General features: G+C 47.3%; 2 protein-coding genes, 1 non-coding gene and 1 pseudogene across 5 annotated transcripts in view; 2 read left to right on the top strand and 2 right to left on the bottom strand.

Annotated features, from left to right (window-relative positions):
- The window catches only part of CAND2 (cullin associated and neddylation dissociated 2 (putative)), a 36,887-nt gene extending 30,135 nt beyond the window's left edge, over nucleotides 1–6,752 (top strand). For all 3 annotated transcript variants that reach the window (XM_030801997.1, XM_030801998.1, XM_030801999.1), the window contains 2 exons: nucleotides 3,472–3,579; nucleotides 5,703–6,752. In XM_030801997.1, coding sequence (XP_030657857.1) covers nucleotides 3,472–3,579; nucleotides 5,703–5,930 — 336 coding nt within the window. In that variant the 3' untranslated portion in view covers nucleotides 5,931–6,752. The remainder of the gene's footprint in view (nucleotides 1–3,471; nucleotides 3,580–5,702) is intronic.
- A 1,126-nt stretch (nucleotides 6,753–7,878) lies between these two features.
- RPL32 (ribosomal protein L32) lies at nucleotides 7,879–13,415 on the bottom strand. The gene is made up of 4 exons (XM_012502153.2): nucleotides 13,327–13,415; nucleotides 11,970–12,070; nucleotides 11,178–11,359; nucleotides 7,879–8,068 (listed from the first exon to the last, which is right to left on the bottom strand). Exons 2-4 carry the CDS (start codon nucleotides 12,063–12,065, stop codon nucleotides 7,939–7,941), a joined length of 408 nt encoding a protein of 135 aa, XP_012357607.1. The 5' UTR covers nucleotides 12,066–12,070; nucleotides 13,327–13,415; the 3' UTR covers nucleotides 7,879–7,938.
- LOC115832201 lies at nucleotides 12,152–12,290 on the bottom strand. Its single transcript, XR_004027637.1, has one exon. It is a non-coding gene; the product is annotated as a small nucleolar RNA SNORA7 (small nucleolar RNA).
- LOC100582161 lies at nucleotides 13,274–27,573 on the top strand (annotated as a pseudogene).
- Nucleotides 27,574–27,899: the final 326 nt, after the last annotated feature.

Raw genomic sequence — 27,899 nt, 5'->3', positions numbered from 1 at the left:
AGGCTTGAGCCACCGCATCCAGCCTTTTTTTTTTTTTTTTGAGACAGGGTCTTGCACTGTCAACCAGGCTGGAGTGCAGTGGCTTGATCTCAGCTAACTGCAACCTCTGCCTCCCAGGTTCAAGTGATTCTCCTGCCTCAGCCTCCCAGTAGCTGGGACTACAGGTGCCCACCACCACACTCAGCTAAATTCTTTTTGTATTTTTAGTAGAGACGGGGTTTCACCATGTTGGCCAGGCTGGTCTCGAACTCCTGACCTCAAGTAATCTGCCTGCCTTGGCCTCCCAAAGTGCTGGGATTACAGGTGTGAGCCACTGCGCCAGGCCCCATCTTCACTATTTTTAAGTGCACAGCACAGTGGCAGTAAGCACATTCACATTGCTGTGCAGCCGTCACCACTGTCCATCTCAGAACTCTTTTCTCCTTCCCAAACTGAAATCTGCACCCATTAAACACTATTCTCTATGAATTTGACTACTCTAGGATTCTGCCCTTGTAAGTGGAATCATACAGTATTTGTCCGTTTGTGACCAACTTGTTTCACTTAGTCTGATGTCCTCAAGGTTCATCCATGTTGCAGCATGTCAGAATTTCCCAGTGTTGTATGTACAGACCACTAGTTTGTTTACCCATTCATCCATAGCTGGACAAATATTTGGGTGTTCCCAGCTTCTGGCTATTATGAGTAATGCAACTGTGAACCTAGGTGTTCCGATATCCTTTGGAATCCTGCCTTCAGTTCTTTTCACTTTACCCAGAAATGAAATTGCTGGATCATATGGCAATTCTGTGTTTAATGTCTTAAGGAACTGCCATACTACAACTTTAAGTTTTTATTTATTTATTTGTTTGAGATAGAGTCTCACCTTATTGCCCAGGCTGGAGTGCATTGGTGCAATCTTGGCTCACTGCAACCTCCACCTCCCGGGTTCAAGTGATTCTCCTGCCTCGGCCTCTTGAGTAGCTGGGATTACAGATGTGCACCAGCACGCCTGGCTAATTTTTATATTTTTTAGTAGAGACAGGGTTTCACCATGTTGGCTAGGCTGGTCTTGAACTCCTGACCTCAGGTGATCCACCCACCTCAGCCTCCCAAAGTGTTGGGATTACAGGCGTGAGCCACCACTCCTGGCCCCATATTACAACTTTAAAAAATATGTACTGTAAGCATGAGTCACTTTTTATAATGAAAAATTAATACAAAGTAATCAAAAGTAACCCATACTTGTTTTTTTTTTTTTTTTTTTTTTTTTTTTTTTTTTTTTGAGACGGAGTCTTTCTCTGTCCCCCAGGCTGGAGTGCAGTGGCGTGATCTCGGCTCACTGCAAGCTCCGCCTCCCAGGTTCACGCCATTCTCCTGCCTCAGCCTCCCGAGCAGCTGGGACTACAGGCACCTGCCAACACGCCTGGCTAATTTTTTGTATTTTTAGTAGAGACGGGGTTTCACCGTGTTAGCCAGGATGGTCTCGATCTCCTGACCTCGTGATCCGCCCGCCTCTGCCTCCCTAAGTGCTAGGATTACAGGCTTGAGCCACCACGCCCGGCCACTTGTTTTAAAAGATATACACACAAGATGAAAGCAAAGAAGCGAGTAATAATCACCCAAAAGCTTCCCCACACCCAGAGAGGCCTGCTGTAAGTCTGAGTGTGTTTCTTGGGATGATGCACATAGACCCTCATTCATTAGTCAGCCAGTATTAAGTGAATGCCAACACGCCGAGGTCAGTGTGAGAGGCGGGGTCCCTGCTCTCAAAGCTGTGGAGTTGAGTGTATGAGACCTGTTTTCTAGAAACGGGATCACACACACATGCTGTTTTTTCCTCAACCTTTTAACTTACATTTACTGTATGTTGTTTGCTTTCCTTTTCAATATGTATCAGTCCTGTCAACAGCTGCAGGAGTTCCCATTTCTGTTGCACTCACCGCTACACATGTATGTTATTTGCACATTTTCACAATTACAGATAATGCTGCTGTGAACACCCTGGTGCATTACTGTGACCCATGGTGTGATCAGTGGGCTTCCAGGATGGAGTGCGTGTTCCTGCTAAAGCATCTGATGCGCGTGGTGAGGCTGCGCCTCCTGCAGCGGGGGTGCCTCTGAACTTGAGCTCCCGGGATGCTCCTTCCTGCACTTCCTGTCTGCCTGTCTCCTCCTTGGCTTTATTATCACTTTAAACTATTGCTTCATGCCAACCCCCAAGAAAGAGAAAAGAAGAAAAAACATAAGTTCTCTGGGGTTCCAGCCCCAAGGTCTTGGTTGAGAAAAGGGGTTGGGTTTTCCAGTGTATGCCACGAGAACTAGTGGAAAATGATGGGGCACACAAAGCTGAACAGGACTTTCCACCACAGGGTTCCGGGAGGCTCCAGGTGGGGAGGGGTGTACTCAGCTTCCGTCATTTGGGTGTGCTTGGTATTAGGCCTCTTGTGGGGCTACTGACCCCAGGACACAGAGTGAGGAGTTCTGGGCCGGCCCAAAGCTCCAGCTCATGGGGATTTTTCCCAGGATCGAGCAAGTCTGTTCCTTCTATCCAGTCTGGCCATATCCTCTCATGCCTGCCCTCCAGGAGTGCAGGACAGGGCCAAGGCACCAGTGCAGCCTTGGAGCCCGCTCTGCTGCCACTCCCTGGGGTGAGGAGGGTGGGTGTGACAGCTATAGAGCCCACAGCTTTGCGTCATCAAGTCTTCAAGTGAGCCTTTAGAGAGGGAGTGAACCCCGCCCAGTTCACAGTGGAGACAGGAAATCTTGTCTAGTTCGAGGGCACAGGGTCCTGGAGGAGCCAAAAGTCATAGCTCCTGAAGTCCAGCACCGCTGCTCCTCGCTGCCATGAGCTGGGCCTCCTCCTTTGCTGTAGGGCTTAGGGGTCAGGGTGTGGAGATGGGTAGAGCGTGGGGATTTCAGACAACCAGTCTTTATGCTGTGCAAGGCTTCTTTGTGAGGACTTGACCATTTTCAAAAGACATGACATTCTCCTACAGGCTGAATCTAGGCCTGCAGCCATGTTTAGTTGGTGTCAGAGTTTTTGTTTGGTTTTGAAATCAGGTGTCAACATTTAAAAATCGAGACTTTTTTTTTACATGAAAATTGGGATTTCTTTTGAAAACAATCCAGTGGCCCCGAGCCGCATGTCTGCATTCCCACCTGGCCACAGTCAGCCAGAGCTGCCCCATCAGCCCCCTTCACTCATCCCCAGCATCTGCCTGACCGGTGGGCATCTGAGTTTCAGAACGACTCCCTCCCTGGTGCTTATCTGATCCTCCTTGGGTCAGCCAAGGGTAGTTGGCAAAGAAAGTGTCACCATTTGAGGAAACAGACCCAGAGAGGGAGAGACTCTGGCAGGACTTCATGGTGGTCTGAACTTGGGCTTCAGGTTTCCGGTGTGGGGCCTCTGCTCTTTCCCGGGGCTGACTGCTGCTCTTGCTCCTGCACCATTTCACTAAGAACTATCTCCTGTCTCCTTCCTCTGGGCAGATGCTGACCTTCATTATGCTTGCCCGGCTGGCCACCCTGTGTCCTGCACCTGTCCTGCAGAGGGTGGACCGACTCATTGAGCCACTAAGGGCCACTTGCACTGCCAAGGTAAGTCCCTGGCCCAGCCCTAGCCCAGGCCCTGGAGCACCTACTGAGTCCTCAGCCAGTTGTTCAGTTACCCCTTACTGAGCACTTCCTGCAGTGCAGGTGATATTGTGAGAGTGCTTCATTTAATCATTATCATTGCCCTATAAAGTACCTCTTATTATCATTGTATACACAGGGGAACAGAGGCTTTGAGAGGTTGTTATTGGCCAAGGCTACACAGCTAGTAAATTGCAGAGCTGGATTCAGACCCACCTCTGTCTCTTCTTCCATTCATTAAACACTTCCTGGGTGCTGAGCCTCATGGGAGATACTAAAGATACAACATTGAGCCTGAGAGGTTCCCTGCTGTCAATCTCTCACCTCCTTGTTGGGAAGCTGGGTCAGATGATTGGTCTAGGGCAAAGCTGCTGCTAGACTGGAGTGCCTGAAGGGTCTGGAGGAGGGATTTGGGATGGAAGCTCTCATGGAAAGCTGGTGTTGGGAGCAGAGCCTGGCGCACCTGGGTGGTACCTAGTAAATACCTGCTGAATGAAAGAATACATTTGGGTTTTTTAAGGATGGGAATCATTACCAAAAGGAGAGGAGTGTTTTAGATTGGCACTTAAAGAGGAGAGATACCCACAGAGTGGTGATTTTCAAAAATGCTATCTTCTGTGGACAAAACACTAAAATTGGTATTCATAGAAACCTGCCTTGTAAGTTTACATTTTTAACATATGCTTACTATTGAGTCCATCCAAAAAAACACTTCTACAGGGCCAGGCCAGTTTTGACAGTCTCTCATTTCTAGTTTTCTCTGAGCTCTATGGCACCAAGAAAAGTCCCAGTTCTTAAGAGGGGAGGTATATATGGCACTGCAGTGCCAGAACATTCTTGCAGTAAGCCGAGGTGGCAAGAGAAGCTCTGCTCTGAGTTTCCACAAGAGCCACTCATATGGCCACGCAGAGGATGCTGTCTACTGGGCATTGGGCTGAGCATGGATACATCCACACCCACAGTCCTTACCCATGACTCTGAAATCTACCAAGCTCTGACAACCAAAAGCTTTTTAGGAAATTGTCACAAAACTTGAAGTGGCATGAGGCTATGATCTTTAATTCTCACCAATGTACCACTTTTATATAAGGGACTTAAGCATCTGAGGATTTTGGCATCCCCTGAGATCCTGGAACCAAACTCCCATGGATACTGAGGGATACCTGTACTACTCACATTACTCATACATGTAGTAGAGTATTCATGTATTTGATTACAGGGCATTGTACAAGACCCCCTGGGAATGTTATCTGCACAGTATTACCTTTCTAAAACCCAAAATGTCCTGGATTCCAAAGCACATCTGGCTCCAGGGGTTTCAGAGAAGGGAGTGTGGACTTGTGTCAAGTTGTTTAATCCTCTTGGCAACTCTTATGTAGTTACCTGAAGTCACAGCTCTTGGGAGCAGAGCCATTTGAACACAGGACTCTGCAACTCCATTGCCAAGCTGTTACCCACTGCATTGAATTCTTTAGGAAGAGCCCAGCATAACAAGGAATTTGAACTTTAGTCCATAAGCAGTGGAGGAATTACTGAGCTCCTCTGCCTAAGTGGGAGATGGTGGGGAAGAGGAAACAGAAACTGCAGGAGGTAGTTTGGGGTGCTTACTCTCCAGCTGCATCTGTAAAACAGATTGCGGGGCAGGGACTTGAGTGCAGGGAGGCTGCTAGAAGACCATCGCAGTGATCCATTCATTCAGCCTAGTCATATGGCGCTAAGAGCTGGTTTTAAGCACAGCCAAATATACGCTGGATCCCTGCAGTCTGTAGATTAAGTATGGGAACACAGTACTTGCCACTGTCAATTAAGAAAAAGTGAGAACTTTAGATTGGCTGCTCAGAGGCCCCTCAGGCTGTACTCAAGCTGATTTGAATGGCAAAGAACCTCTGTGGGGTAACTAGCCTGTGCAAAAGCCCAGAGGTGGAGTTAGGAAATAGCTGGTGAGACAGAAGCCTCAGGAGATCTTGCAGCAGGGATTTATGTTGGGGAAGATGACAGGGCAAAGAGGAAGCCAAAGACCAGTGAGGAGGCAGTGGTGTGGGCCAGGCTCAATAAAGGATGGCTGCTTCTGCTGTTTCCTACTTTAGGTCAAAGCTGGTTCTGTGAAGCAGGAGTTTGAAAAGCAAGATGAACTGAAGCGCTCTGCAATGAGGGCAGTGGCTGCCCTGCTGACCATCCCCGAGGTGGGGAAAAGCCCCATCATGGCCGACTTCTCTTCCCAAATCAGATCCAACCCTGAACTTGCTGCCCTCTTTGAAAGCATCCAGAAGGATTCCGCTTCAGCCCCCAGCACAGACTCAATGGAGCTCAGCTAGTCCCCTCAGCACCAAGGTGGGCCCTCGCTTAAGAGAAAGGAGCCCACCCAAGCCCGAGGCCTCCCCATGCCACCACCACAGGTCTCTACTGTTGCCCTTCCACCATTTCACTGGGGGCCCTGCCGCTCCTGGTCAGGGCTTACAGTGCCTTCTCCAGGGACCCAACTCAAAGGCCCCCAGCCCAAGCTGTGAGGCTGCCAAGAGTTGGGCCCCTTCCTTAACTCAGGACAGTCATCCAAAGAAATAGGGTGAGGAAGTTTTCAGTGACTTCACACTGTACCCCTCCATAGTCTGTCTGGTTCCTTCAGAGGGTGTCTCTGCCTCAAAACTAGTAGTATTTAGAAATAGGCTGTGCTGTCAGCTGTAAAAGGTCAGGAGGCAGCAGACACCACTCTGGTTTCTTCACTGCATTCAGCAATGCCTGAGGTTAGTGCTCAGGCCGGGCATCAAAAGAAGAGATACTTGAGTTATTCACATTTTAAAATTCAAAACGGTTCATTTTTAAGTGGCAGTGATGAATCAGAAATTTGGAAGATGATACAGGTTTTTTTCCAGGGAGGAGGAATGGGTTGGTTAGGGAACTGGACAGGCTTGGACCTCATATTTCATTTCTAATTTCAAAATACTTACTAGCAAATTGGGCAACAAGGAAGTACACATCTTCCACGCCACCACCACCCAGGCATAACCAGTTGGTTTGTTTCCTTCTGAGGAAGGTTTCAAATGTGTCTAGTGTTTAGTATTGAGGACAAAGAAATACAAGTGGCAGGCCCAAGTATTTTCTGTGATATCCCAGGTTAATAAAGATTAGATTCTAAATTACTTCTTTTCTCTACACAATTCGTCTCCAATTTTTAATCGAATCACCTGAACCCAGGAGTCAGAAGTTGCAGTGAGCCAAGCCACTGCACTCCAGCCGGGGTGACAGCATGACAGTCTCAAAAACAAAACAAAAAAAATCCCAAAAGTGACCAGTTTATATTTATGACTAGGTTTTGAACAGGAGACAATCTGTAAGATGCCTGTCTACTAGAATGAGACTAGACCTAGAAAAGCGCAGCATTTCTGCTAAGTTGACCAGGATGGCTACAGAAAAACATCTTGTAAGCATTTCTATCTCATAAGTACCACATCCCATATCCCTCACGACCTATATACTACACCACATAAGATGCCTGTAATCCCAGTACTTTGGGAGGCTGAAGCAGGATTCCCAGCTACTTGGAAGGCTGAGGTGGGAAGATCACCCGAGTCTGGGGAGGTCAAGGCTGTAGTGAGTGTACCACTGCACTCCCAGCCTGGGTGAGAGCAAGACCCCGTCTCCAAAAAAAATCAGGGCCACGTGTCACTAAATTCTGAGTACCAGTCAAGAGGCTCAATTGTCACCAGTTAGGTCCCCGCCTTGGCAAACTGCTGTAACATTATATCTGAAGCAGCAGCTGATGGGAAGGTTATAGGAGACTGAAAGTGCTTTTCCAGTAACTGTGGTGGATTACCTGGAAGAGCAATTTGTACATCATCCTGTTCTTTTTGGACAGAAGTTACAGGATGCAATTTAGGCATCCCATAACAATCTGTGTAAGAAACTCATCTGAATATTTCCATGCATATTTTCTCAATTCTCACAAGCATCACATGGAATAACTTGTCACCTAACTTTACAAAAGCAAGGCTAAGAATGACTACTTGTGGCTTGGGAGCCACAAGCTTCTTCAAAGTGTCTCAGAACCTACCTGGTGGGAGGGCCAAGTCTGTGCCCCTCATTCCCAGCCTCAACTGGAGATGACTAAGGCTAGTCTGTGCACTTGAGGTCACGTTCCCCTGTTCAAGGACCAAGTGTCCTTTACAAATCCCCTCCAAATGGGAGATTCCAAAGGGGCTTAAGCAAAAGAATGATCTCTGTGACAAACTAAGTTAGCCAAGAAGCTGAAGACTTAAAACCAAGGAAGGAAGATGCCAGATGGCGGTTTTTACATTTATTTAAACAGAAAATGTGCACACAAGCTGCCTACTCATTTTCTTCACTGCGCAGCCTGGCATTGGGGTTGGTGACTCTGATGGCCAATTGGGCAGCTCTTTCCACGATGGCTTTGCGGTTCTTGGAGGAAACATTGTGAGCGATCTCGGCACAGTAAGATCTGTAAGAGAATCAAGTAGGTAAGGAGCAAGACAGCCCTGAACACACTTGGAAAATTCCATTGGGGAGGCAATGAGTCCCAGCACCAAGCTAAGAGAGGGCTGCTTGGTAAGTGGCTGTGGAATGACACTTACATGCCCCCAAATCCTGACTATGGTTCCCTGGTGGTGACAAGAATTCTTTCATTTACAAAGTACCCTCAACCTTACAGCAGCCTTGTAATCCAGGCATTACCTCCATTTTACAGATAAGGAAACCAAGGCCCACGGCAAGCAAGACAGGGATCCAGGGTGAACCCAGGCCCATGCTCCAGGTTCAAAGGTTCTCTCCCAGTCGCAGGGTGCTTGACCTTGCCCATGAAGGTTCAGAACTCTTTGCAAAGTGGTCAAGAGCAGAACCCAAGAGTCTGAATGGGGCCAAGAGCACCTGGTTTGACTGCTGAGGAGACAAAGCAAGTTGAGAAGCAACAATGCTTAAAGTCGCCCAGTCACAGCCATGCCTAATACCTGAGGACTTCAGATCCAGTTCTAACTCATTCCTCACAACTTTTTAAGAGGCAGCTACACTGTGCCCCATTTGATAACCAATTGGCCTAACAAGCACACTTCAGTAAGGAGATGATTTATGAAGCCACCCACAGTGGTTAAGAACCGACATTCCACCCCTGAAGCATCTTCAGCAAAGAGAGAAGCAGCAGGACTGTGAGGAGTGATTGAGGCAGTGGACACACAGCTCTTTTCAAGAACCCTGCCTTAACAGCAAGACAGCAAATCCAGACAATTCTTGTTTTATATGAGTCCACTCAAATTCAAAGCAACTATATTTTTAAATGTTTCTATGTTTTAAAGACTTAGGTTATATTACACTTCTCATCTGTCTTTACTTTTCAAAAAACCCTCCTGTCCTTGTCCATCTACATATTTGATAATCACAATCAGAGTGTACCCACCATTTTAAATGTGTCCCCCCTAGCTTGGGCATTTTCCATAGTACAACACTCCAATCATTTTCAATGGACCCACAGCATTCTATCCGGCACTCTACCAATTCTCACTATATTTTCAGTTGTTTCCAGTGGGTTATTGCTGCAATGACTAGCTTTAGTTTGCCTGCTTTTCCATTCCTTAAGGACAAATGCCCAGAAATGGAACTTAGAGATCAAAGGTCAAAGAGTATTTCTATGGATCTTAAAGACTGCCAAGCTGCACTTACAGAGCATATGCCAACCAGCCAACATGTGCACTGCAACTGAGTAATCATGTTGGCCATACGAGAGGTATTGCCTGTTATAGTTCAACTCATACAGCCAACTGTGGTTTCAGCGTCCACCATTAATTCCTTCGCCCAACTTTTCTAACAGAAATTTTCAGCATTTCAACGCCTGGTTAAATTTCCAATCTTGGAAGGTAACCACATTAGAATACTGGTCTTGTTCATTTTTATTACTTATATCTACAACCACTGTAGATGAAAGTTATCTTTGTAAATGTAAACACAAACATCCTAGTTAGTCACACACACTCCATGTTCTTTCTAGTTTACTTAGGAAAATTCAGCTTTTTGGCTTCCATTTACCAATAAGAAAATTAACTGTCACTTCCCATGAGAATTTTTCATTCCACTGCCCTAGTTTTGGTCTAAGCAGGTCACTGAGTCTCTTATACACAAAGCTCACCAAGTTTCTAACTTACTCAAAACACCTAGAACTAGCTGGGTGTGGTGGAATGTGCCTGTGGTCCTAGCTACCAGGAAGACTGAGATGGGAAGACAGCTTGAGCCCACCTTGAGTTTTGGGTGGCAGCGTGCCATGATCACAGTTGTGAACAGCCACTGCACTGTAGCCAGGGCAACCCAGAGCCTGTCTATCTCTAAAATCAAACCAGGCCAGGCACAGTAGCTCATGCCTGTAATCCCAGCATTTTGGGAGGCTAAGGCAGGCAGACCACTTAAGGTCATGAGTTCAAAACCAGCCTGGCCAACATGTGAAACCTCATCTCTACTAAAAATACAAAAATTAGCCAGGCATGGTGGTGCACGCCTGTAATCCCAGCTCTTGGGAGGTTGAGGCAGGAGAAACGCTTGAAACTGGGCAGTGGAGGTTGCAGTGAGCCAAGGTCATGCCACTGCACTCCAGCCCTGGCAAGAGAGCAAGACTTCATCTTAAAAAAACAAAAACCAATAAAACCCACCTGGAACCAATGCCCTGCAAACCCTCCATGCGCTTTCACCTCTACACCTTTGTGTAAGCACTCTCTGCCTGCCGAGTTTCCTCCTGTTCTCCATCTAATCCAAACTTTCTAAAGTCCTCCTGCCCCTGAAGATACCCCTTACCACAGCAGAGACTAAAGAGCCCCTTAAGGTCTGAGGTCCATGTTTGATCTCCTGCTTGTAAGCCAAAAATAAAATTCAAAGGCCCCCAGCAACCATCTGAATGCACTCCCTCCTTGAATAGGGCACTCTTGGTTTCCACAACCTCTTACTGTAGCCAAGACATTCCTTTCTAGTGATAACCAATTCCCGACGAGAAACAGAAAATCTATCCAAAACCTCGAAGTGCTGCCTTTCTGGACCAAACCAATGTATGCCCTTAAGTGTATTTGATTGATGTCTCATGTCTCCCTAAAATATGTAAAACCAAGCTGCTCCCCGCCCACCTTCGACACATATTCTTAGGGTCTCCCAAGGGCTGTGTCACGGGCCATGGTCAACTCATATTTGGCTCAGAATAAATCTCTTCGAATATTTCAGAGTTCAACTCTTTTGGCTGACACCTTCATAAAGAAAGCAACGTTTTGGAAACAACAGCCAAAGGATATTGTAGTAGTGGAAAGTGGCTATTATTGCAGTGTTCACAAAGCAGTCTTTTCCTGGTCTTGGGTCTCTACACTTAGAAGACCAAGTCTCCTCCTTTCAGCAAAGGAAACACCTTGAACTCCCCAACAAGCATTCTCTAAAATCCTGCAAGGAACAACTTCTGATTCCTTCAGAGAATGTACAATGCACCCTCCACCCCGAAAATGCATCCCAAGAGTTTCTAGAGTTCCTGCCAGAAGTGCTCACACAGATGCTAACTTCTGATCCCTGAAAACTAGAGGTGGGACCCAACTCACTTGTTGCACATCAGCAGCACTTCCAGCTCCTTGACGTTGTGGACCAGGAACTTCCGGAAGCCACTGGGCAGCATGTGCTTTGTTTTTTTGTTGCTTCCATAACCAATGTTGGGCATCAAGATCTGGCCCTTGAATCTTCTACGAACCCTGTTGTCAATGCCTCTGGGTTTCCGCCAGTTACGCTAAAGGAAATAATACACAGGTGGGTTAGCGTCTGTGCAGAGTGCCAACTCTTCCTTTTGGGGAGGGAAAAAAGGACCAAATGAAAAGTATGCCACACAGTAGTTGCCTTTGGTAACAGGACTTCACTATTTTCTTACCTTTTTGGTGGGAAAAACCAGGAGCTCGTGGCTTTAGCCACTAGGAATGCAGGCACCCCTGCCATTCTCACTCCCAAAAAATGGAGACACCAAAGGGATGCGAGGGGACTGTGTAGATAAGAGATGGCGAGCACAGCTGCAGACACTGCTCTCAGCACCTGAGTTTTCTTGTTTATAAAATAGGGATCCTGCTATCATAAGGCAACCCAAAATACATGACACAAATGCAAGGCCCTCTAAACACATCAAAACGGCCAAGTGTCCCTTTTCATTAAAGTTTCACTTCACATATCAAGAGACATAAGTACCAGCACTAGGGCACACCAGGGGAGACCTGTATTTCTACAGAAAGCTCTTCCACAAACCAGTTCATCGGTCAAAGGTAATCCTGACTAGGTGATGTCAGAAACTGGCGGCCTGTTGGAAACTCCCTTCTTCACCCCACACCCATTTCCATCCCAGCACCACATACCTTAATTTTGACATATCGGTCTGACTGGTGCCGGATGAACTTCTTGGTTCTCTTTTTGACGATCTTGGGCTTCACAAGGGGTCTGAGGGCGGCCATGATGCCTTTTGGGGAAGAAGCAGCCCCAGGTGAGAAAGAATCCTGGAAGAAGGCTTGGAAGGAGGCTTTCCCGCCCAGGGACTGAACACTGTCGCAGAGTGTCTTCCAATCGCCAGCTACGGAGCAAGCTGGGAATGGAATGGGTGCCTCTGCCAGGCTTGCTTTCCCTCCCTTTCCGAAGCTGGCAGAATACTAGGCACTCTCCAGACGCGATCCCAGGAGGTCAAGGGTCACCTCACCCACTCAGAGCCCAAAGAATGCCAACAGCTGAGCAAACCAAAACTGACCCCAAGACACTCTCAATTTGCAAGGGGCAGCAAATCCCACCCCACCAGTGTCCGAACCCCCAGATGGTCCTTCCGGTAGTACTGGCCTTGACCATCTACTTGAACCTGAGTCTCTTCCTCACCTGTAAAATGAAGATGACACTGCGCGCTGAATGCCTGCAGTGCCTGTCACAGGGTAAATGTTCAATAAAGAAAACCTTCTAATTCCCTAGGGGGCTGCTGCGCTACCACACCCTCAACACACACAAAACCACCATATACCTCAAACCTGGAGATCTTCCAGTAGCAACTCACACCTTCCTCAGTGTGGTCTTCCGAGCCACTGATTTCCTACAGCAGCACCCCTTCTGTTCTCTTCGCAGCCATCAACTGGCACAGAGTGGGTACTCAATGAATCACGTATTCAAAACGACTTTGCCTTCTGGCCCACACTATCCTCGAAGGCAAGGTGGGGGCAGTTGCGTCTTCATAGTCCCAGAGATACTACCAGAATTTCTGCCTAGAACTGAACCAGCCGACCTACAGCTCGTCTTTCCTTGGCGGTCCCGAAGCAGCAGCCCTCGGGCCAGAGACTGCAGCGGAAGAAGCGGGCCATGGCAATGAACGAATACACGTGGGCCGACATCGGTGAGCGCTAGGATCCACAGATCCCAGCTGAAAGCTGTCAAGCTGGGCCACCCCTGGTCGTCCCACGGCCCCCAGGAGACCCCGCAGTCTGGCCGCAACTAGCACCCTCCACCGCCAAGGAACAAACAAGCAGCCCGCAGCTCTGACTACAGGCGGAGGGCAGCAGGCTCTGGGACGCAAAGCCCTATCAACTCAGCTGCTTCGTTCTGTTCCTGTACACGCTCCAGTAAGCTGACAATAACAATACCCACAGACACTACCGCGCTGAAGGGGAGGCCTCTGCACCACTGAGCGATGGGGCCAGATGAATCCCACAGGAATGCGGATTGCCATGGATTAACACTTACCGAGGAGGAGATGGCTGCCACCTTCGTAGGCAGCGCCGAGGAAGAGAGAAGGGACGGTGGCGCGCAAGGGCTGATGGGACGTAACCCCTGGGTCCTGGCAGGGAAAAAGGCAAGCACTTCCGGCTCCGGCTCTTTTAAATAAAATAAAGACAGGTCAAAAAATAATGCCGCAAAAATTCTCAGTATACCTGTTTTAATAGACCATAATAACTAGGAATAGGACTGAAAAATGTATTCTACCTACCCTTGGGACTACGTAGAAATTTGGAATTCTTTCTGAGCTAATAAGACCTGGTGGAGGGAGGAATTTACTTCCGCCAGAAGTTGAAGCCAATCCGCTTTTGGGCTATTTCCGCCCGCGTTTCTTCTACTCCGAAGTGCGCCTCATAGTGGTCAGATGAGAACAAGACAGAGACTTCCTAATAATTTCCTCACCGAATTCAGACGGTAAATATTAACGAAAACAGCTAACATGCGATGGAGTTCACTATGCCTACCACAATTCTATAACGTACCACTATTATTGTCTCCATTTTGCATATGTGGAAGATGAAATTTGGAGACTTGACTCCAAACTCCACGCTTCTAACCACTGGGCGAAACTGCCCAGTTTTTGTTTGTTCAGTTTTTAGAAACGGGGGTCTCACTCTGTTGCCCAGGCTGGTCTTGAACTCCTGGGCTCAAACGATCCTCTCGCCTCAGCCTCCTGAGTAGCTGGGATTACAGGCACGAGCTACTGCCTAGTTGTTTTTTGTTTTGTTTTGTTTTTGGTTTTTTGGTTTTTTTTTAGACAGGGTCTCCCTCTGTCACCTAGGCTGGAATGCAAAGGTGCCATCTCACAGCTCACTGCAGCCACTGCCTCCCAGACTGCCTAGTTTTTAAAGATGCTCTTGATTTGTTTTGCTTAGCTTTTGTATTTAAGATTATTGTGAAAATTGGCTGAGCACTATGGTTCACACCTATAATTCCAATACTTTGGGGGTCTGAGGTGGAAGATTTGCTTGAGCCCAGGAGTTCAAGACCAGCCTAGGCAACATAGTAAGACCCTGTCTCTACAAAAAATAAAATAATTAGCTGGGGCTGGTGGCGCATGCCTGTAATTCCAGCTACTCGAGAGGCTGAGCTGGGATGATCACGTGAGCCCAGGAGTTCTAGACTGCAGTTAGCTGTGATAATGCCACTGCACTCCAGCCTGAGTGACAGAGCAAGACTCTGTCTCAACAACAACAACAAACCTATAAAGACAAATAACCCAATTGAAAAATGGGTAAAGAATCCAAATAGACATTTCTCTGTGGCCAATGAACACATGAAATGATGATCCACATCATTAGCCATCAGGGAAATACAAACTGGAACTGCAGTGAGATACCATTTCACACTCACTAGGACACAGAAATGGGAATCTCCGTACAGTGCTAGTGCAAATATGAAATGGTGCAGTCACTTTGGAAAAGAATAGCAGTTCCTCAAAATGTTAAACATAAAGTTACTATAAGACCCAGCAATTCCACTTTCAGGTATATGCTCAAGAGAAATGAAAACATATGTCCACACAAAAACTTGTACGTAAATAATCACAGCAGCCTTATTCATAATAACCAAAATGTAGAGACAACCCAAATGTCCATCAACTGGTGAATGGAGAAATAAAATGTCATCCCATCATTCAATGGAATATTATTCAGCAATGAAAAACAATGAAGTACCAGTACATGCTACAACATGAATGAACCAGACACAAAAGGCCATATATTGTATGTCTCCATTTATATGAATTATCCAGAATAGGCAAATCCATAGAGACAGAAAGTATGTTAGTTGTTGCCAGGGCTGAAGAGAAGGAGGAATTGGGGTAGACTACTAACGGGGTTTACTTTGGGGTGATGGAAAAGTTCTAGAATTAGATGGTGATGATGATTGCCCAATTCGGTGAGTATACTGAAAGACACTTAATCGTACACTTTTTTTTTTTTCAAACAGAGTTTCACTCTTGTCACCCAGGCTGCAGTGCAATGGCGCGATCTCGGCTCACTGCAACCTCCGCCTCCTGGGTTCAAGCGATTGTCCTGCCTCAGCCTGCCAAGTAGCTGGGATTACAGGAGCCCACCACCACACCCAGCTAATTTTTGTATTTTTAGTAGAGACGGGGTTTCACCATGTTGGCCAGGCTGGTCTGGAACTCCTGACCTCGGGTGATCCACCTGCCTCGGCCTCCCAAAGTGCTGGGATTACAGGCATGAGCCACCGCGCCTGGCCATCATACACTTTAAATGGGTGAATTGTATACAGTATGTGAACTACATCTTAAAAAAGTTGTTATAAAGAGTGATAATATGGGCATAGTTGCAGAAAAAAGGACAATCTTGCAACTGAATAAATTCAGCTTTGTAAAAGACTTTTTTTTTTTTTTTGAGACAGAGTCTCATTCTGTCGCCCAGGCTGGAGTGCAGTGGTGTGATCTCGGCTCACTACATGCTCTGCCTCCCGGGTTCACGCCATTCTCCTGCCTCAGCCTCCCGAGCAGCTGGGACTACAGGCGCCCGCCACCATGCCCGGTTAATTTTTTTATAGTTTTTAGTAGAGACGGGGTTTCACTGTGTTAGCCAGAATGGTCTCAATCTCCTGACCTCGTGATCTGCCCACCTCGGCTTCCCAAAGTGCTGGGATTACAGGCATGAGCCACTGCGCCTGGCCTGTAAAATACTTTTTAAAAAAAGATGGAAAAAAGAAGCCAAGGGGACCCATTGAACCACAGCAATGACTATACGTGCCCAGGAGGGGGCCTTTGGGAGCAAAACCACCTACAGTCTCCACCTTGGCTGAGGAGCCCTGACACACTCCTGCACTCCTGGAGCGCTTGGGTGGGACTAGGGGAGGTGCCACTGACTCTAGGAGCTGAGGATTGGGCTGTGTGGAGGAGGAGTAGGGAGATGCAGAGGCAGAGAGGCCTGTGTTCACCATGGGATGACACAGGAGAAAAGGTTGGCCAGGTCTCCCTGTCTTCCCAACTCCCGCTAAAGTTGGTGAGAAAAGCCCTTAATTGTATATTGCAATGGTTATGGATTCGGAAATGGTTTTTCCCTTGGTGTGTGTTCTTTTTCCTCAGATTGGAAAGGATAGGGCACTGAACTTTGACCCCCGTTGCATCAGCTACTTTACTAAAGGGGAGTACATTTTGCTGGGGGGTTCAGACAAGCAAGTATGTCTTTTCACCAAGGATGGAGTGCGGCTTGGGACTGTTGGGGAGCAGAACTCCTGGGTGTGGACGTGTCAAGCGAAACCGGATTAAGAGGAAGTTTGTTCTGTGGGGCCATGGCTTGAAGAGGCACTGAGCAGCCGCCGTGTTTCGAGAGTCCCATCACTGGGGTTTGTGTCTGACAAATGGGAGTGCAGACTTTCTCCAGAGAGCTGGGAATTGACAGTTCTCTCACCCTGCAGGTGGTCGGCTGCCAGGACGGCACCATTTCCTTCTACCAGCTTATTTTCAGCACAGTCCATGGGCTCTACAAGGACCGCTATGCCTACAGGGATAGCATGACTGACGTCATTGTGCAGCACCTGATCACTGAGCAGAAAGGTAAGAGGCAGGTCCAGACCTTGGGAAGAGGGACAGGTGGAAGCAGGTGGAAAGGGCTGGTGACAGGGCACTTGAAATGACAGGAAAGGTTCTCCTTGGCCTTTCGCAAACATGTTAGCCACTGGGTCTGTGTCGGGTTTTTTTGTTTGTTTGTTTGTTTGTTTTGGTGGGAGAAGTAGTGTTGCCAATCCCCTTGAGGATCTCATCAAAGCAATAAACCCTCTCTGAAAAATGTACCAACTCAGAATTTTGCACATAATTTCAAGGAGTACATGAATCTCCTGAGTGAGGGAGGATGATTTATGACAGGTTGGAGCCAGGTGGTTGACCTGCATGGGTCTTCATGGACCTTTATCCTTTCTGGTCAGAGTCACTCTGGGGTGCTTCTCCCTCAGCCCCGTCTCCACTTGCCTCCTGGTGGGTCCTTCTGCCAGAGATGAGCAGCGGAATTGGATTGGCACAGGCTTAGTCAGAAGATCAGGTTTCCAGGCCTAGCATAGTCATTCCAAGCCCTAAGATGGCAGTCTCTCCCTCTGTCCACTTAAGTTGCCATGCTGGTTAAATAGACTCAGAATCCACTTACTTCAGGTGTATTCATATCTGGATGTGCTGGCCTTAGTGCACTGCTGGGTGCCTTTGCAAGGGATCCAGGTGGGGGGTTGTCTTGTAGATTCAGATAAGTGTCCTTTGGTCCCCCTGGGGGACCCTATCTTTTTGAAGATTCTGGCCGTGGTGGTTAGGGCAGAGCCCCTTGGGCAGCTCCACAGTGTCCCCTCAGTGACATTTTCTCCACCTGCCCTGTAGTGGGAGTGTAGAGCCTGGTGTGTACCAGAAATTACGTGTCTTTCCCGTTTGTCAAGGAGGTGGGCAGGGAGTGGCCAGAGGTGAGGTCAGTCACTTAGGCAGGCTCTCAATTGCCAAGGGCCACTAGTGCTGTGCAGAGGGGTTTATACTTGTATCCAGCAAGTGATGGTAACAGTGAGTTCTTTCCTTCTTTCTTTCTCTTTCTTTCTTTCTTTCTTTCTCTTTCTTCTTTCTTTCTCTTTCTTTCTTCTTTCTTTCTTTCTTTCTTTCTTTCTTTCTTTCTTTCTTTCTTTCTCGTCTATCTCTCTCTCTCCCTCCCTTCCTTCCTTTCTTTCTTTTTTTTTTTTTTGATGGCGTTTTGCTCTGTTGCCCAGGCTGGAGTGTAGTGGTACAATCTCGGCTGACTGCAAACCCCGCCTCCTGGGTTCAAGTGATTCTCGTGCCTCAGCCTCCCAAGTAGATGGGATTACAGGCACCCGTCACCATGCCCAGCTAATTTTTGTATTTTTTAGTAGAGATGGGGTTTCACCGTGTTGGCCAGGCTGGTCTCAAACTCCTGACCTCAGGTGATCTGCCTGCCTTGGCCTCCCAAAGTGCTGGGATTACAGGCATGAGCCACCGTGCCCGGCCTAAAGATTTTTCAATGAGTGTCTCACTTTTAATTGCCGGTAGTTTTAAGTGATAGCTTTTTAATTTCTCTGCCTTCCACTTTACTTAACAACCTCTCGCTAAAACTAGATAATTTTTTTCTTTGACAGTTCAGATTAAATGCAAAGAGACCATCAAGAAGATTGCCATCTACAGAAATTGATTAGCTATCCAACTAATCCTCTGCTATAATTGTATTCAGAGGACTCATTAGACATGCATTACCAGGTAAAAGAAAACATTGTCAAGAAGTTTGAGTGCAGCCTCCTGGTGATGTGTGCCAATTACATCATCCTGTGCCAGGTGGCTGTGCATATATATATATATATGCTATATCTATAGTCCCAGTATGACAAAGTGCTCTGCAATACAAAAAAGTATTCTCCAGTTTATGGCTCATGACTTGCTAATAGAGTCTGATTCCTCTAGATGTCAGGAAAATGAAAGCCAATGAGCAACCACTTAGTTTGAGGAAACAGACTTGTTTTCTAGTGACCACTGTTAAAACCGTGAGGTGGGCACCCTATGGTTGTGGGAAGCACAAATGGAATTCACCCCAACTTTTCCAACATGCTGCTGCCCACCTGGCAGAGGAGGATAATGTGATTGGCACACACCACCAGGAGGTTGCACTCTTAACTTCTTGACTGGTGGTCCCCCAACCTTTTTGGAACCAGGGACGAGTAGAAGACAATTTCTCCACAGATGAGGGGGGATGGTTTCAGGATGACACTATTCCACCTCAGATCATCAGGCATTAGATTCTCATGCAAGCTAGATCCCTCACATGTGCAGTTCACAATAGGGTTCTCAGAGCTATGAGAATCTAATGCTGGTGCTGATCTGACAGGAGGCAGAGCTCAGGTGGTAATGCCCACCCGCCACCCACCTCCTGCTGTGTGGCCCAGTTTCTAACAGGCCACAGACAGGTACTGGTCCTTGGCATGGGGGTTGGGGACCCCTGTTCTTGACATTGATCTTCTCCTTTACCCACGAATGCATGTCTGGCAAATCCTCTGAATATATATATAAAACGTACTATATCCTCTGAACATATATATATATATATAAAATATATCCTCTGAATATATATAATATATCCTCTGAATATATATAATATATCCTCTGAATATATATATAATATAATATATCCTCTGAATAGATATATAATATAATATATCCTCTGAATATATATATTATATATAATATTTTCTAGAGATGGGGTCTGGCCATGTTGTCCAGGCTGGTCTTGAACTCCTAAACTCAAGCAATCTGCCTTCCTTGGCCTCTCAAAGTACTGGGATTACAGATGTGAGACACCATGCCTGGCCAGCTTATATAATTTTAGTGACTTAAAACATAAATTGGTGGCCGGGCGCGGTGGCTCAAGCCTGTAATCCCAGCACTTTGGGAGGCCGAGGCGGGCGGATCACAAGGTCAGGAGATCGAGACCATCCTGGCTAACACAGTGAAACCCCGTCTCTACTAAAAATACAAAAAATTAGCCAGGTGTGTTGGCGGGCGCCTGTAGTCCCAGCTACTCGGGAGGCTGAGGCAGGAGAATGGCGTGAACCTGGGAGGCGGAGCTTGCAGTGACCGAGAGCGCGCCACTGCACTCCAGCCTGGGGCACAGAGCAAGACTCCGTCTCAAAAAAAAAAAAAAAAAAAAAAAAACATAAATTGGTGTCCCACGGCTGGGCACGGTAGCTCATGCCTGTAATCCCAGCACTTTGGGAAGCTGAGGCAGGCAGATCACCTGTGGTCAGGAGTTCGAGTCCAACCTGGCCAACATGGTGAAACCCCATCTCTACTAATGTTACAAAAAATTAGCTGGGTGTGGTGGCACATGCCTGTAGTTCCAGCTACTAGGGAGGCTGAGGCACGAGAATTACTTGAACTCGGGAGGTGGAGGTTGCAGTAAGCCGAGAGCGTGCCATTGCACTCCAGCCTGGGCAACAAGAGCGAAACTTTGTCTCAAAATAATAATAATAATAATACATAAATTGGTGTCCCACAAAATGAAGACACTTTTTTTCTGATAAGAATATACACATAAGATTTACGTCAACTCAGTAATCATTCAGGAGGTTTTACTTCCTGAGATTTTTTTTTTTAGTGAAAACATTTTCTCACTTAGATTCCTAGGGTGTCTAAGTCAATGCCAAGAAAAGTTTGGAAAGACTTTGAGAGAAGGCCAGCCCAGCATCTTTCTTGGAAGCGGAGGTAGATTTGGTTTCACATAGGCCTACTGGAAGTGATAAAAGGGAAGAATTCTTTAGGAATCACTGTAGTGTTTACATGCTAGGGACATACTTTTTTTTAAAAAAGGAATCACTGTGGTGTAAAATACTATTAAAATTTCTCTAAAAGTCTAGAGCTGGGCTGGATGTAGTGGCTCACACCTGTAATCCCAGCACTCTGGGAGGCCAAGGCAGGAGGATTGCTTGAGGCCAGGCATTCAAGAGCAGCCTGGAAAACAAACCAAGACCCCATTTATACATTAAAAAAAAGCTGGATTTGGTGGCACTCACTTGCAGTCCCAGTTACTTGGGAGGCCGGGGCAGGAGGATTGCTTGAGCCAGGAATTGGAGGCTTCAGTGAGCTGTGATGGCACCACTGCACTCTAGCTTGAGTAAGTTTCACCTGCTGCAGACCTGCCTGTGTCTATGTGCACTTAAAGAGCGGGAAGGAAACGATCAGTTTTGTCATCTGAAAGAGGAAAAGAGATGGGCAAGCTGGCCTTCTGCTCACTTCACAGGAATGCCGGAAGAGCCAGCAGAACGGGAAGTGCTTGGATCTTTGGGGGCATGAACGTATACGTATCATTCAGCCTTGTGGCCTGAGGAAGCATGTCACCAGAGAAGACAGCTCGAAGGCTCCATGCCCAGGGCCTGGCTGTCTTTCTGCTGGGCTTGTGCCATTCTTTGCCTCTTTAGGGCTTTGTCGGTGGTCAGGGCTGGTTTTCTGGAATGAAGTTCCCCCCAAAGCTGGAGCCCCTCCTGACTGGTTACCTCGGCCACTGCAGGGTTTCCCAATGTTACAGGCAGATTCGGTCCCCTTACTAGGCTCCTCCTTGTTCTCAGCAGCAAAATCGATAGTGGGAGGGGCCTGGAGTAGGGACCAGCCTCAGTCATTAGAAAGGGTTACCTGGTGATATGGTTTGGCTGTGTCCCCACCTAAATCTCATTATGAATTGTAATAAACCCCAAGTGTCAAGGGCAGGGCCAGGTGGAGATAATCCAATCATGGGGGCAGTTTTCCCCATACTGTTCTCTTGGTAGTAAATAAGTCTCACAACATCTGATGGTTTTATAAAGAGGAGTTCCTCTGCGCACACTCTTTTTGCCTGCTGCTGTGTAAGACACGACTTTGCTCCTCCTTTGCCTTCCGCCATGATTGTGAATTGTAAACAGCCATGTGGAACTGTGAGTCAATAGCCTCTTTCCTTTATAAATTATCCTGTCTCGGGTGTGTACACTCCACAGTGTTAGAAGCGGGCCTGAGCATCAGGGCTCAAGAGCCCCCATTACAGAGTTTTCTGGGGTTTCAATACTCTGGAGGTTTCCCTTTGGTTACTTGGTGTACCTCTGTGTTAATGAGAATGGAGTGAAGTTACAAAGTCATTTACTCAGAATGCATCCTATATAAATGAAGAGGATGTTACTTGGCGTGTGTGATCTATGTAAATAGTGAGGATGAAGGTGAAGTTACAAAGTGTAAATGGAGAGGATGTTACTTGGAGTGTGTGGGCTATGTAAATGGAGAAGATGAATGTGAAGTTACAAAGTGTAAATGGTGTAAATGGAGAGGAGGAAGTGAAGTTACAAAGCCATTCACATTTCTGTCATTGCTGAAGTGCTTCCATTTGATTTAGTTCTAAGAAGTCAGCATGGATTGGCCTTATGTCCCTGCCTCCAGGCCCTATTCTTCTGCCTCACTGGAACAGTTTGAAGGGCTCAGAAGAAGAGAGAAAAAAGTGGGAAAGTTTGGAACTTCCTAGAGACTTGGAGGGCTCAGAAGACAGGAAGATGTGGGCAAGTTTGGAACTTCCTAGAGAGTTGAATGGCTTTAACGAAAATGTTGATAGTGACATGGACAATAAAGTCCAGGCTGAGGTGGTCCCAGATGGTGATGAGGAACTTAATGGGAACCGGAGTAAAGGTCACTCTTGCTATGCAAAGAGAATGTTGGCATTTTGCCCCTGCCCTAGAGATCTGTGGAACTTTGAATTTGAGATGATTTAGGTTATCTAGGGGAAGAAATTTTTAGGCAGCAAAGTGTTCAAGAGGAACAAGAACATAAAAGTTTGGAAAATTTGCAGCCTGATGATGCAATAGAAAAAATATCCATTTTCTGGGAAGAAATTCAAGCTGGCTGCAGAAATTTGCATAAGTAAGGAGGAGGCAAATGTTAATCACCAAGACAATGGGGAAAATGTCTCCAGGGCATGTCAGAGACCTTCAAGGCAGCCCCTCCCATTACAGGTCTAGAGGCCTAGCAGGAAAAAATGGTTTTGTGGGCTAGGCCCAGGGCCTCCCTGCAGTGTGCAGCCTAGGAACTTAGTGCCCTGCATCCCAGCTGCTCCAGTGGCTAAAAGGGGCCAAGGTACAGCTTGGGCTATGGCTTCAGAGGGTGCAAGCACCAAACCTTGGCAGCTTCCACGTGGTGTTGAGCCTGTGGTTACATGGTAGTCAAGAATTGAGGTTGGAAACCTCCGCCTAGATTTCAGAGGATGTATGGAAATGCCTGGATGTCCAGGCAGAGTTGTGCTGTAGGGGCAGAGGCCTCATGGAGAACCTCTGCTAGGGCAGTGCAGAAGGGAAATGTGGGGTTAGAGCCCCATACAGAGTTCCCACTGCGGAACTGCCTAGTAGAGCTGTGAGAAAAGGGTCACTGTCCTCCAGACCCTAGAATGGTAGATCCACTGATAGCTTGCACCGTGCATCTGGAAAAGCCACAGATATTCAATGTCAGCCTGTGAAAGCAGGCAGGATGGGGTGGGGGTGGGGGAGATGTACCTTGCAAAGCCACAGGAGCATAGCTGCCTAAGGCCATGGGAATCCACCTCTTGCATCAGCATGACCTAGATATGAGACATGGAGTCAAAGGAGATCATTTTGGAGCTTTAAGATTTGGCTGTCCCACTGGATTTCAGACTTGCATGGGGCCTGTTGTCCTTTTATTCTGGACAATTTCTGCCACTTGGAACAGGTGTATTTATCCAACGCCTGTACCCCATTTTATCTAGGAAGTAACTAACTTGCTTTTGATTTTGCAGGCCCATAGGCAGAAGGGACTTACCTTGTCTCAGATGAGACTTTGGACTGTGGATTTTTGAGTTAATGCTGAAATGAGTTAAGATTTTGGGGGACTGTTGGGAAGGCATGATTGGTTTTGAAATGTGAGGACAGGAGATTTTGGAAGGTCCAGGGGTGGAATGATATGGTTTGGCTGTGTCTCCACCCAAATATCACCTTGAATTATAATAATCCCCATGTGTCAAGGGTGGGGCCAGGTGGAGGTAATTGAATTATGGGGGTGATTTTCCCCATACTGTTCTCGTGGTGGTGAGTAAGTCTCATGAGATCTGATGCTTTTATAAATGGGAGTTCCCCGGCAAAAACTCTCTTGCCTGCCACCATGTAAGACGTGACTTTGCTCCTCATTCGCCTTCCACCATGATTGTGAGGCCAGCCATGTGGCACTCTCAGTCGATTAAACCTTTATTCATTATAAGTTACCCAGTCTCAGGTGTGTCTTTATTAGCAGTGTGAGAACAGACTGATACACTTGGCCACCACTAGCCCAGAGGTGACTCCCTGTCAATCTCAACTCACTCAGTCCCTGAGGAAGTAGAATGGTTCAGGGGAAAGAGAGGGCATGGCCTTCAGGCTGACCTGGGCTTGGGTCCTGCCCGCATCCCTTACTGTGTGATCTTAAGCAAGTTAGTGAGCCTCTCTGAGCCTTGATTTCTTTTCTCTAAAATGAAATTAGTAATTGACCCTCACAGAATTGCTACAGGAATAAACAAGATACCATAGTGCCTAGCTCAGTGCTGGGCACAAAACAGGGCCCAAAATGTTACTTCTTCTCTCCCCAGCCTCAACTTCCACCTATGGTGAGGGTGGGTAGCTGGCCCCAAATGTGAATCTGTGTGAGCCTAGAACCATACAAGTGTGGAAGGGTGTGTGCTCCTCCCTGTCCCCACTGCTGGCTCTGTAGCGGGCTAGGGGAGGTGATTCTCAGCCCTGCCAGGAGACATCAGCATTCCCAGCTGCGACATTGCCTGCTGGCTTTTCCTCTTCTCCACGGCCCCTCCCCCTATACATAAAACAGCTATATTGCTTTTTTTTCTCATTATAAAAGCAATCCATGCTCATTAGAAAAGAGTCAGACATTATAAAATATCCTAGGTAGAAAGCCGTGAGCATCTGCTGGTCCCCAGGACTCCAGGGCAGAGTAGAAAACAGGTACCTGGGGTGCCTCCCAGGAAAACTCTATTTTCACAAGGTGTGAACTGTAAATGCAAATACAAGATACTCTTTTCAAATCTTACAAATAACTCACTTTTTTTTTTCTTATGAAACACAATAGATGGGCTGGGTGCGGTGGCTCATGCCTGTAATCCCAGCACTTTGGGAGGCCGAGACGGGTGGATCAACAGAAGTCAGGAGTTTGAGACCAGCCTGACCAACATGGAGAAACCCCGTCTCTACTGAAAATACAAAATTAGCCAGGCGTGATGGTGTCTGCCTGTGATCCCAGTTACTTAGGAGGCTGAGGCAAGAGAATCACTTGAACCCTGGAGGCAGAGGTTGCAGTGAGCCGAAATTGTGCCATTGCACTCTAGCCTGGGCCACCATAGTGAAACTCCATCTCAAAAAAAAAAAAAAAAAAAAAAAACCACAATAGATGTTCATGACAAAACAAATCCAGGCAAACAAAAAAGATTTTCTAATTATGCCATTCCACCTACCCAGAAACGCTGTTAATCGTTTGGAGCATATTCTTGTAAACGTTCTTCTGGGTAGAGAGATGTATATTTCTTCTGTAATAGAAGTGGAATCCCACTTTGCTCACTCTCCACTTTCTATATAGGGATTCATATTTCAGGAGAACATTTTCCAAAAGTAATACTTGCTTACTGAAAAATTCCAACAACACACAGGGGCATGGAGGGTCTTGCCTCTGTTCATTTCTCTTGCCTCTGTTCATTTCTTTGTGGTCCCCTTTCCTCCTTTTCCCTCCATCCCACTGTAAGCAATTTAGTGGGATTCAGTCTTTAAGAGGGTATTGGGCTGAAATGTGTGAGCGCTGCCCAAGCCCAGGGTGGTTCTCACAGGATCCCCACTGTCCCTGTCCCCCAGGAACCAAACGCCAACGGTGTGGCCTGGAACACCAAGTATGAGGACATGCTCTGCTTCTCGAGAGGAGGCTACCTCAACATCAAAGCCAGCACCTTCCCTGTGCACCGGCAGAAGCTGCAGGGCTTTGTGGTTGGCTACAATGGCTCCAAGATCTTCTGCCTCCACGTCTTCTCCATTTCTGCTGTGGAGGTACCGCAGGTAACTGGGAGCGCCTGTCCACTCTCAGCGCTGGCAAGGCCAATAAGACCAGGGAAGCTGGGCCCCTTGCTGCTGCTTTGGGGAGAGAGTAGCAAGGAGAGAAGAATGGCAGCTGTGATGTCATAGGAGGCAGTCTGGGCCTGGAACCTGCAGCCCTGTCTCCACTCCTTGCAACCTGTGTGACTGGGGGCAAACAGCTCAACCTCCCTGAGCATCAGTTTCTTCCTGGTCTCCTTTCTGTAGGGATGGGAGGGGTATGCAGTGTCGTCAGCAGAGTGTGTTTCATGGAGAGCCAAGCATGAGGCCAAGTGGAGTGAGCAGCAAAGCCGGGAGTCCGGCAGGGTGTGTGTGTGAGCATGTGTGTGATGGTGGTGATGTGTGTGTGAGAGAGAGGGGAGAGAGAGAATGAGTGGGTGGGGGGTGTGGGCTGAGGTCTGTGAGCCGATAAGGGAGCATGGGACTCTGCACAAGCCCCCTGAACTAGGAGGAGGCCACAACAGAAATGGGGCCCTGAAGTGTGGAGCCACAGAATGAGGGAGGGCAGAACCACAGACAGGTGACTGAGATTGACCTCCCGAATGTGGGGTTGTCTCCCCTCCGCCTTCTGCACCCCACGCAGATGGCGCTTACCGTAAGATTGCCATAAAACAGAGACGCGCACTAGCGAGAAACTTTAGCCCTCAGCATCCCATCCTCAAGACAGAATCACTCTTAAACATATTGGAATACATTTGCTTAGAGCCTTTCTTTGTGTATATATAATATATACATAATATACAACATAATATACACAGTCATCTAGTCATGACTGTCAGGGGTGGTTACACATGTTGACATAGAAGGAAAGATCACCCTAGAGCTTTGTACACTGTTACCATTGGGGGAAACTGGGCAAAGGGCATAAGAGTGTTGCACTACCCTTTTACAGCCCGCATGCCTCCCTTCTGCCCGGCACCCCCTGCGTTGTATTTACCACTGGATTTTATCCTGTCTTGTGGATAGTCCACAGCTTCTTTGACCAGTTCTACTGGACATGTTTGCTGCTTATGGCTTTTTTTTTTTTTTTTTTTTTTTGAGACAAGAGTTTTGCTCTTGTTGCCCAAGCTAGAGTGCAATGTTGCAATCTTGGCTCACTGCAACCTCTGCCTCCCAGGTTCAAGTGATTCTCCTGCCTCAGCCTCCCAAGTAGCTGGGATTACAGGCATGTGCCACCACGCCTGGCTAATTTTTTGTATTTTTAGTAGAAATGGGGTTTCACCATGTTACCCAGGCTGGTCTCAAACTCCTGACCACAGGTGATCTGCCCGCCTCAGCCTCCCAAAGTACTGGGATTACAGGCATGAGCCACCGTGCCCAGCCAGCTTTTTTGTATTGTAAATAGCAGGCATCTTTCTAGCTAAGTCCTTGCATCTGTCCCAACTTGGCGCCTTGGCATAAATTCCTAGAAATGAAATTGCTGGGTCAAAGCATGTGTACCTTTGAAATATTTTTAGGGAAATTTCTAGGTTTCCCTTCCACTAGGCTCTGTCAGTCTGTGTTTTCCCCCCAGAACTCAGCTTCAGGCTAGAGCCCACTTCTTCTAAGCTGATGATACCCTCAAAACTCATGACTGCAAGACTTACTGGGGAAATGCCCATCATCCATGCCTGACACAGAGCAGCTATTCAAGAAATGTTAGTGGAATTCAGAAATGTTAGTGGAATTCAGATCTGAGGAAAAAGACCAGAAAGCAAGAGGAAGAAGGGAATGAGGTGGGTGGAAGTGGCAGCAGGACGAGGGGCACGAACAGCTTCTCCTAGACTGTGTCCTCGTCATCTTTGTCTGCCCTGTCACAAACCCACGCCCCACATCCACCAGGAACTCGCTCTCCCTCAATTGCAGCAAACCAGCTCTGCTTATTAAAAAGGTTCTCTCCCAAGATTGCCATCCTGACCTCAAAAATAAATGCAGTTTGCTGCTCCCTGACTGTGGCCAGC

Source organism: Nomascus leucogenys, chromosome 21 (assembly GCF_006542625.1).
Source record: "Nomascus leucogenys isolate Asia chromosome 21, Asia_NLE_v1, whole genome shotgun sequence".
Classification (NCBI taxonomy): Eukaryota; Metazoa; Chordata; class Mammalia; order Primates; family Hylobatidae; genus Nomascus; species Nomascus leucogenys.
Note: the sequence above shows the minus strand (reverse complement) of the source record. Positions and strands in the feature narration are given on the sequence as shown.

Coding starts and splice junctions, on each gene's coding strand:
- RPL32 (XM_012502153.2), bottom strand. CDS start 12,065: ATGGCCGCCCTCAGACCCCTTGTGAAGCCCAAGATCGTCAAAAAGAGA. Junction 11,360..11,969: donor ACCGATATGTCAAAATTAAG/GTATGTGGTGCT, acceptor TATTTCCTTTAG/CGTAACTGGCGGAAACCCAG. Junction 8,069..11,177: donor GTGCTGCTGATGTGCAACAA/GTGAGTTGGGTC, acceptor ATTCTCTTACAG/ATCTTACTGTGCCGAGATCG.